Source organism: Crocodylus porosus, unplaced genomic scaffold (genome assembly GCF_001723895.1).
Source record: "Crocodylus porosus isolate Cpor-Errol unplaced genomic scaffold, CroPor_comp1, whole genome shotgun sequence".
NCBI classification, from domain to species: Eukaryota; Metazoa; Chordata; order Crocodylia; family Crocodylidae; genus Crocodylus; species Crocodylus porosus.
This window is the reverse complement of record NW_017728932.1, coordinates 4,105,765-4,116,773: the sequence shown is the minus strand read 5'-3', so window position 1 is coordinate 4,116,773 and position 11,009 is coordinate 4,105,765. Positions and strand designations below refer to the sequence as shown.

At 41.9% G+C, this 11,009-nt stretch overlaps 1 protein-coding gene across 2 annotated transcripts in view; it reads right to left on the bottom strand.

The window, feature by feature from the left end:
• Positions 1-11,009, bottom strand: part of LOC109317032 (protein spinster homolog 3-like) — a 43,456-nt gene that overhangs the window by 3,953 nt on the left and 28,494 nt on the right. For both annotated transcript variants that reach the window (XM_019545456.1, XM_019545455.1), the window contains exons 9-10: positions 10,590-10,655; positions 775-873 (exon numbers count right to left, since the gene is read on the bottom strand). In XM_019545456.1, coding sequence (XP_019401001.1) covers positions 775-873; positions 10,590-10,655 — 165 coding nt within the window. The remainder of the gene's footprint in view (positions 1-774; positions 874-10,589; positions 10,656-11,009) is intronic.

The window sequence follows — 11,009 nt, the reverse complement described above, 5'->3', positions numbered from 1 at the left end:
GAAACAAGGGGGGGGGGGGGTTTGGATGTATATGAAGTTTGCTCAACTCCTCGAACCCTCCTCCTCCTCAGTTAAAAAAAAAATCAGAAAGAAACCCCTGCACTTACATAGTAGCGTGACAATTAAGCCCACACAGATGTAACGTTTTGAAAACTGAGGAACATTTGAGAGAAGCACTTGGAATACCAGCCTATTATTACAAAAAAAGCGTGAATCTGAGTTTTCCTCAAGAAATTTCACAAGACAAATTGGTACCCATAGATTTAAGTATATTTTTGGCTTTTGGAAGAATAAATTGGTATTTTGTAGTTCCTAGGGAGGTGTCCGACATAAGAAACACATTTAAACACTGAACAACAGCCGCTGCATTAAAACATGATGCCTCCAAAACCCAGCATGGATCAGCAGAGCTGAAATTAAAGTATGGCACCAAACCTGAAAGCGTATGAGTATATACTCAGTAGAACTCTTCAGATGCAGAGATACAGAAGTTTATAGACCAGGCATTTTCAAGATTTTGGGCTAAGAATCATGTATGTAGTTAATCAAGAAAGAAACCTGGTTTAAGTGAAGGCTGTATGCATCTCATACCACACTACAAGAAAAGCCACTACTGCAATTTCCAATCTAGGCCCAGGCATCAGCTGAAGTTTTGTGAGAGCCTGTTCCTCAGAAATTTTTAGGTATTTTATATTAAAAAGGGGTTGGGTCAGCGTTAAAAAAAATGGTATCAACCCTTCACTGCTCCCCCCACCAAACAAACAAAAAACTTACTATTCCAATCAGGTACGGACTGCCTGAATCTCCCAGAAGATGGCTCACCAAAATCTGCAATGCAATACCTGTTGATTGGCAATTTGGTTCCACTATACACTAAAAGAAAGAAAGGGAGATTAGAGACTCAGCAATATGTGAAGAATAAGCATACAAATGACCGTTGCTCATAGTGTTGAAAGGTTGTTGTAGCATTTCCAGGGAATATGCAAAATACTAGCGGCAAAAGTTTTTGTGGATGTTGTATATATTGGACCAACTGAATGGTCAGGATAGTAATGCACAGAAGACTGTTCAGGGTGAATATGCTCTGCTCTCGATTCAAAGGCTGCTGCAAGTTTGAGGATGGAGATCAGTAGCTGGAACAGTTTAGAAAACTTGCAGAAGACACTGGAGTAGCAGCTTTGAAAAATTATCCATCCAGTCAAAATGGTAAAAGAAAGAACGAAGAAAAAATAGAAAACACAACTTCTCTTTCATTAGGACACTCATTCCAGCATATACAGATTGATTTGGCCACCCAATTGCAGCATTCACAGAAGATGCTGACTGATAGTTCTTGTGGCTTTAGACTTATTCATAGGTCTGGAGTGACAGCCAGGCTTCCCCCATGCTGCATGGTAATTGTCTGGCCTGACCTAGAAAGAAGGCCTGTGGGGATGTTGGGACTTGTGACTCCAGACGCTGCCAAAACTGAACAGGGATAGTAGCCAAGGACAAACATCAGACACTGAAAAGATACCAGGGAAGGGAATCAAACGTCTTATACCAAAAGGTACCTGATAGCAATAGCTCCAGCTCTGCCAGGCTGGATTTACTGGTGTTTACTGGTTCCCAGAGATGTCCATTCATCCCATATGTAGCATTTCTAATATTGCTCAGGCAAACTGTGCTTTAAATTAAATACTTTAAATAGCCAGGTAAAAAAGAAAAGATGTAACGGCATGTCCACGATGCACAAATAGTTGGGATGATTATGGTTATTTTAAAAAATGAACGTTGTTGTTTGGAATACTGGTAGCTTTTCAGGCTGTGCTAATAGAGAGATCAACTGTGCATAAAACAGAGTTCAGTCTATATAATTTGTGCTGCTCTCCTGTTCTGACACTGTTTACATCGTTATTACACATGTCTGGATAGACAAAGTTTTTACAAAGCAGTCATTTTGTGAAGTTTGGTATGTTTTGTTTTCCAAATACCTGCCACTTGCTCATCTTTCAGGCAAGAAAATAGTGTTCTCACATTTCTCCCAGCCCCATCCTTTATACCAACCTCAAACAACAAAAGAGGTTGTTGCGATTTTATAGAGGAAGACGCATTCACAGAGACTACAGGGAGACCAGTGTCAGAATCAGACCGACTACCATCAATCCAGAGCCAGCTCCAGGGCCAGTGACTCAGGAGTAATACAACAGTGCCAAGAAACTGAGATTAGGGTTCCCTTGTACTAAATCCCAATATGCAGCAATGTAAGCCTACCATAGGAGAAAGGAGACTCCATGTTAAGTAAGGTATTAGCTTTTCTCCTTGTTATGAACAAGGGCATGTTGTATTTTTAAATGCATCTGCTCATCACAGTCAATTCCATGGCTGTGTTAAAGAAAGGTTAGCAGACAGTCACTCACACCCAATTTATAGCTACACCTCCCATGAAGAACTCACATACTATATGGATGAAACAAAGGAGAAGGGGCCAGTGATACTGGTTGTACAGAAGCGAAGCAGAGTCTGAAATTCAGTGCTTTTGCCATAATACCATCCTTCCTTCTAGGTGGAAACAGAGAACGGACAGTGCTGGGTAGAACAAATCATGGGTACCTGAGCACTGAAAATATTACTGTGGCATGAAACTATTGCCTGAGAAAGTGAAGGATCCCTGTTGGAAAAGAGGAGGGAAATCAAACCTTGCAGTGTTAGAGAGACACTATACAGGAGATGTCCTACTGTCAGGAAAGGTAGAGAGCAGTTTTGTGGAATACCTGCTTAACATATCAATTAATAGGAAACTTACTTCCTACCCAGGTCAATTCAGAAACAGGTACATGCTACACTAATGCCAACTAAACCCACCAATCAGTAGGTACAGAGATCCTGAATATATGAAACAGCCCAAAAGTTACTAATGGGACAAGCAGAACTGTTTTCTGGACACGAAGGTAGTTCATTTTTTTTTTGTTTAGTAAATAGTTTATGAGAACTGACTTGCAATGCAGTTGAGTGCTAGCTACAACTCCACAGTTTAGATGGACAGCTGGCTACTCTGGTACAACCAGCATTTTAGTCCACCCCATTCTCTAAAAAGCTTTCGGGTTAACCCATTGCTGAGGGAAAGGGCTAACCTCTGAAGAGGCTGCTTACTCTCTTCTCAATTCACTTCATCCTCTGTAAGCACAGTGTCAGATGTGTAAAATTCATCGTCTATCTCCATCAACTGCCTATCCCTCTAGTTGGCAATTGTGTAACTGTGTGTAATGTGTAACTGTGTACTTGGCAAATCTTCTTCCTCCCGAAGCAGGGCCAATGACATGGAGCATTGTTATGAAGCGGGGTAGACAATATTCTATTCTGGGACAATGGCAGAAGCCTTTGTTTCACTGCCTTCTGATACATGCTGAAAGGCGGCCTGTGTTTAGTCCTTTTCTCTTGTAGATGGACACTGAAAAGCTATTCTTGGATTGAAGCAAATCCTGGGATTTCTTTTCTTCTTCTTCCCAGCACAAAGGTAGGCCCCTAGCTCAAGCACCCCTGAATTTTGGGAACCAGTTTGGCCCTCAGTGATACCCCATCTGTATGTGAACGTGAAGGATTTGTCTATCCATCCCTATGTCTGCTCTTCAGAATGTATATTTCTTTTGTTAAAGGCTCATTTTTGAAGCTATAAGATGAGAGAGTGGGACAGAGAAACAGTGCTGCCTTTGTTAATAATTAACATTCTTAAATATAGAAACTGTCCTCACTTTGGGACATCTCATGAAGTATTTAGCGTGGTGACTAGTGTCTTACCACAGGACAAACCCCAGGTGTAAGTATAAGCTGTATCTGCATCACATCTGGGTGCAGGAGGGACTAGAAAGAAGGGGGAAGGGGTAGAGAGGGGAAAAATTTCCTCACACACAGTTCTTACTCAGAAGTTTGACTTGTTCATAGACCTTCGTAGCGGGCTTTATAAATGAAGAGGTCTCGGAGCACTACAAAGAACAGCAAGAAGCACTTATTCTGTTCCAACAGCAAACCATCACCATGTATCTTTAGGACTGGAGAAAGAACTGCTCCCACTGAAGCTGAGGCTGGAACGCAGGGAAGCTACAGCTCCTTAAGTCAGAGATGCCAGAACCCCAGCACTGAACACTCCTGCAAAGGCAACTGTAATACTTACATATCAGGAATCAGGGTCAGCGTGTACATGCAACATTTTAACATTAATGATAAAACTGAAGCAGCATAGCCCCTTTATGCAGATGCAGGAAGTATAATAACCTGTACCAATGTAGGTGAGCCACGATCTTGGTTTCTGTCAGTAAGGAGAAACCTCTGCCAGTATAATACACTGCAGATCAAGCCAGTTTTCCGTCCGAGAACAGTTGCCTGCAAACTCCAGAATCCCCCTACCTCCCCACAACAGTACCAGGCACAAAAGCACAGCCTACTGGGCACAAATCAAATTCCTCCCTGCACCTGCATCCATACCAGCTGTTCTCTCCACCACTGGCAGTATCCAGACATTGGACAGTCTGCTTTAGTAGAAAATGTCTTATTTTAAAGACCACACCTGCCTCTAAGCACATCTACAAAAACAGGGCATCGAGTAACTAAAGCCACGTCTTTGCTACAAAAGAGAGGAGTGTTATCTGGCTGTCCTGCCGTACAAATCTATGGGGACCAAGGCACAGGTAAGCTTCTACTGTGACGTGAAGTTGCAGTTCACCTAGCTTAGCTACCTCATGGTGAAAGCTGCCAGTGTCTTCTCTCCACTAGGATTATACAGTGAAATAACCCACTCATATTTTCTGTCTTGAAATAAATGCACATTTTTCTGGATACAAAGGCAGCATTGCTTTTACTCATTTTAATTCATGCCATTGTTTTAGTGCATGGAAGATAAAAGTGCCCTATTTCTATTTAGATTTAAATTGGGCACTTAAAGTGTCTATGCATAGGCATGCCAAAAACAGCGAGGTCATGAATTACAGTCAACTTGGCTCTTTCTCTTCCAGTCCAGATGAAGGTAAGCCCTTTGCACAGCTAACAAATTTACATGGAGGAACCTGCTTGATACTGTTTGAATGTTGGGAACATAGCCATGACCAGTGATCTTCTAGCTGGAAGTGAGCCAAGGTTCAATTCCTTGCTTTAACAAAATATAGTTTCTCCAGATGCACAACTATTTTCTGGTTTATTAGCTGGGAGCTTTCCGGGGTCTGCTCCCTTCTGCTACCAGTTGCAGGAAGCTTTTAGAACAAGCCCACAGGTCTGTGCTCTTCCCCCTACTGGGAGGCAGCTGGGTACACGAACACAAGAGTCACTCAATACCTTAGGGTGTCCAAGCATCCTATTCATACCCACCTGGAGTGTCCTGTACAACACAGCTTTATTAAATGCCAGCGCACCTGCCTCTAACAATCTGCACATGGTTTTAAAACCAGAAGAGTTGCTCTGTCACGCTGTGGTCCTTTTCATTTCGATTCTCTCTCCATTGGCTTCTACTCACAACCGGCTCCTGGGAGGGTATTAGTCATTAGGAACATTATTAAATTTCTTTATCCAATCAATAGGGATACTGTGAGCAGGGATTGGTTCCTGAGTTCACTTGTTCCAGCGCCAGAAAAATTCAGCCCTTCTGCTGCAGCCCCCAATACTGCCTTCATGATGCACCTAATTAGTTTGTGTGCAATTTCTTGCCAATTATAACTGGAGACAAGTGCTAGATTATTGGATCTGGAAAGTCCTATTTGCCCACAGGATGGGCACAGCAGAGCAGCCATCTGCCCACTCAAACCACTCAACATTTCTAAATCCCATCATGGCAGGGCCACCCTCAGAGACAAGGGTATTCAGATAAAGTTTTCATGTCCCATGAGCTATCTTTGCAAAGACTGCCCAGAAATGCTTAGGGGATTTTGGAGAAAACCTTTTCTACTCTAGAATTAGGGCTTGGTGGGCCCCTGGATTGGAGACTTGGTCTACTCCTGGCTATTGCAAAGAGATTGATTCCCTTTTCTTTAGATTGAATTTTCCCCATTAAAATATATTAGGAATTACTGAACAGGCAGGCCAGAGATAAGTCTTTCACCCACCCCATACCTACCACCATTCTTTTATGAAGTGCAGTAATGGTAACAGATTTCCAGTCTGTCAAATGACAAGCAGCTTTTGGAGCATAGTGGCTAAGAAAAACAGTCAACAAGGAAGAAGGGAAATGAGGAATGTGCTCAGTAGGCAAAACAACACCTTTATGCAATTGTGCAGTTTGCTCTCTCCGAGCCTGACTAGCTGCAGTCCAGGCTAATGTACCAGCAACAGCACATACTGCTTCAGGAACTGCTCTTCCTCCTGCTAGCACTCAATGCAATATAGCTCTTGTTCAAAAAAGAACAAAATGAAGCCTCATACCCTAGAAACTTCTAAACAGTGTGCCAGAATATGCTGCCCATGAAAAGTGGCAGCCCAGGCACCTGCTCCTTCTCACAGTGTTAGGTGGGAGCCTGCAAAAAATCATTTCCTGGGACAGGCAGTCAAGAGTCCCTGATAGACAGGGAAACCCAAAAACAAAATGTCTTAGTTTATAGGCCCTATCCTGCTGTCTCCCATAGAATCACTACACAGCAGAGCTGCCAGTTAACCAAGCAGATAAAAACAACCAGCTGGCCCAATGCAGAGAGGTTCTCACCAACCTCCCACAGCCCTGGTTTGGTTCTCACCCTACCTCCTCACTCAAAGCCTCCAACTAAGATTATCTCCCTCGCTCTCACCCGCCAAGGGCTTTAGATATATACTCTGACATCCCAAAGCACAAGGCCAGGCTCCACATGCTTCCCCTCTTCTTTCACTGAGTTTACTCTGCTTGCTTATGCCTGTGAGGGAGACCGTATATACAGCCTTCTGCAGATGGACTGGACCCACAAAGGAAGCTGCAGTACCTCTGAGATCACATATGTATTATGAATGCAGTTGTACAGTAGCTGTCTCCACATTAACTGCCAAAAAGGGGGGCACAGAGCTGGCTACGTGCAATGCATCTTGATGTAACAGCACAAAAAGAAAAAGCAAGCTTATCATTCAGCCAGCATCTTCCTTTGTCTGCAGCTCCACAGGTTGCAGGATAAATAAATGCCCAACTATATTGTCTGGATAGCAATGCCACGTGGGGAGAAAGAAAAGGTACTTCCATGGCATATAAAAAGGTACTTTCATGCCAAGAGAAGCCATGTCATCAGCAATCGCATTGGTTCAGACAAGAGACAAATTCAATGGATGAATTGGTTACTGAGCAAGCTATGACACCTCTCAGCCAATACAATAGTCTCAGTGCAATGGAAGACAGGTTCCAAGACACTCAAGTGAAGCACCGTATAACCAGCACAACTTCATCAATTAGCCATGTTTAGCACGTAACGAGTCCACCACAAAACACATGCAGATTTGGTCGGGAAACTGAACATCATTAAGACTCCCTACAGAACCATTCTTTTTGATACTTGCTAGAAGTCACCTGCTGCAACATTTAACACAGCTCAGAACAAAGCACTAATTTACAGGAAAGTCTTTTGCTGTACTGGTACAAAACACATCTTTCAGTTAGAATCTTTCCACAAAGCAAGAGGCTGGGAAGGCGCACAATATTAAAAAGTCAAAGGTTCTGGTTTTTTTCTTGCTCCATGGGAGATACAAGTATGAGGGCAAAGGAAATGTCATCAGCTTTGTAACTTCTGCTCTAACCAGCAATGCTCCTTTGGGCCACTCCAAGACTGCTACTAACAATAGTTAAGTATCATCCTCTGCCTTGGTTTTCCCATTTATAACTAACGCTGTTAGTTGGTCTGAACTTTGTCTCTCTATGACATCCCACAAGCAAAATACTGAAGCATCCTCTTCCTCTGTAGCAAGGACATCTTGTAGGCTTATTAATATCCAGGTTTAAAGTTCAGAGAAAAGTGTATGATTCAATTAAAAGCTACTTAAAACCTCATGCTGAAGCAGTAAGTGGTCTTTAAAAAAAGAAAATTAAAATGTGTAACAGTAATTGGTGCCATTGATGTAAGAAACACTGATAGAGTAAACTGAAATAGAAAGCAATCAAAAAAAATACCTTTGAGTCTCTCTGATGGATTATGCCCAGCCTTGCTTACATTTCTTCAGTCTCACAGGGTAATTGTTTTTGACCCTTTGTAGACCGCAAAAAAAGAGCTGAGCTGACAACCAGTTCATTAAGGTCACTTTCAGATTTTTTTATTAGAACTCCAATTTAATGAAGTAGATTTTTTTTGTAATGTGACATGCGACAGAAAGTGGTACCACAAGGTACAGTATCCATTATATGATCCATTTAAAGAAAGACTGACATAATTGTCCATTTCAGCAGTGATGTGATGGAGAGTTTTGAATTCTGATTTGGTAGCTTTATTCTTTCATCTCAAAGATGCAAGTGGCAGTCATATTGCAAAATCTTGGAATATACTCTAGACAAGTAGTTAGCCATGTCAGTCTAAAAATCAGGCAGAAGGTAGGACACAGGGTAGATAAACTCTAGACCCATGTGTTTGCCTAATTTGATCTAACCTTAATGTAGAGCTGTGCATGTTTTATGTTGTCAAGGCTGAGTTTACGGACTCTGTACTTTTTTTTAAAGGACTGACAGATTAAGAAGCACTCTCACTTCTGCACCCAAGGAAAATGGCAATCCTTTTCTATACATCATCATCATCTAGTACCTATAATACTGGCTCCCACTTAGCCCTACGTAATTCCACACTGGTGCATTATGTTGCTGTGCATCAAAAACTGAAGCCATATAATGACATCTGAACTATAGGTCATACAGATGTAAAGCATATGTTTAAGGACTGCACAACATCACCCCTAAATTTGTAAGAGGATTTGGGATCTTTGAGATAAGAAATACTGCACAGAATGAAAGACACCCAAGTGACTCCTGCTCTTTCTCTACAGCACTATCCAGCTTCTGGTTACAGAGCTTATCATCATTTTGATGAGGGTCCTTTTCTTTACTGTGTTGTACAGTTTGTAATGTACAGCTTCTAGTCTCTGGGTCAGACAGTCATGCCCACCTTTTATGGAAAGAAATGAATGTAATGGTTCCCAGTAACTTTGATAGACTCTGGATGTGATACTACTGCATGGTGTTTCTACAGGAGGATTACTAGATATGAATAACTTAGAATATTACAATCTTTCCTTTGGAATTGTGCCAATGGTTAGTGTTACAACTTTTCCAGAAGAGCAAGTTACATGCAGTTCACTGTTACACTGCCAGAAGCAAAGCTACAAGTACATTACTGTGAAAACAGTAACTAGGGTGTGAAAACAGAGCACACCAACCACTCTAGGGTAACTGCTCATGCGCACACTCTCTCTTTGCAATAAATTTAAGGAAGCTTAGCCTTCAGTGAAAGTGGAACAACCTATCTTGCATAGTGTTACTCCCTGGTGCCCTTACAAACTAACTGAATCAGAACCAATGTACTTTACAGCAAGGTATCCATGCACCCCTACCCATAGTGATGTCAGGGATACCTCTCTCGTGCAAGATCTAGCCTGCTTTGCATGTTAAAGCAAAAGTAACAACTGCAAAGTTACTGTTCAAGAAAGAAGCAGCCAAATTCTTCTGTGAAATGGAAGTCCTAGTGAAAAAAAAAAAGTATCATTAAAATGTTACTACCTCAAAATTGCCTTATTACAAAGAGAAAAAACAGCCCCTCATTGATGCAGACACACTGAGACACATGATTTTCACAGCACTCTTCCAAAGAGAGTTACAGATTAGGGAAGTCAAGTGTAATATTCATTGTTACTCTCCTTAGCTTGTGGTGTCACTGCTGGAACCACCAACAGTCTAGTAAACTTCACTGTTTTCCTAACACTTCAGCAGTGTGACACTGCGTATGAATTTGATTTGTAAATGTTGGAAGCTGTGTGCGCTGCATGTTTAGAAGAGAAACTTCCTGGTAGTTGACAGAATAGTAAAGCAAGATTCAACAAAGCAGATCTCCAGGAAAATGTAAGTTATTAACTTTGTATCTCTTACTCTATCCATTTCAGCAGGAGCACTGGCATATGGGTTGTGAAATGGCTCCTACTTCTGCAGAAGACTTGACAGGCACTGACACCATGCAGCACTGGGCAGGTACCAAAGCTACATCTGAACAAGGCAAGTACCAAAAGCAGTATAGCTTGGTCAACGATACCACAGTGCACTTGAGCACCTACATATTGCTTCTTGTAATATGGCTATACTGTTTCCTGTATAGAAGTCTAGCTCATTCTGAGCTATCTTATAGCCAGGGTGGAACAGTGTGCCAACAAACCTGTACTGCCACCAGCATCCACACTAACTAATTCAGAGCTAGCTCTGGTTTCTCTGCATGGCACTACTTTCTGATAGTTATACCCTTGGTGTGAATGGATGAGTTATACCCTGGGTGTGAATGGAATTCCACCTGTGAAACTCTTTGAGGAAACAAAATATGTACCATAAGAAACAGGCACTGAGGAGTTTCTTACTACTAGTACACGTGACTGAGAAGAGTATCAAGTTATCAAGCAAAAAGGTTATACACATGCAGGAATGATGGACTTACCAATAGCATGTCAGTCCCAACGGCCCAGTTTAAGGACAAAAAAAATTCTGCAAGTGCAATTAAAACCTGCAACAAGAGCAAAAAAAGTATAAGTGGCTAGGCACGTTCAAAGGAGGTTAGCTCATTCTCAGAGTAGTCATGCATGTAAATCTCTTTGCAAACCTTCCTGATGCAAGATTACAGGTATCATTTTTAGTTTAAAGATAAGGAAACCAGAGCATAGAAGTTAAGTGGTTTGGCTCACTGTCATATCTACACAGTGGCACAGCCAGAACAAGGAATCACAAGTCTTCATTACCAAACCCTAAACCACAGCAGAAAAAAAAGTGACTCTAGCTCACCGCCTGCAGAACCCAGCCAAGAGCAAAGCAAGAGCCTAGAAGACAGAAGCACCGCCCAGTCAGATGCGATTTTAAAAAT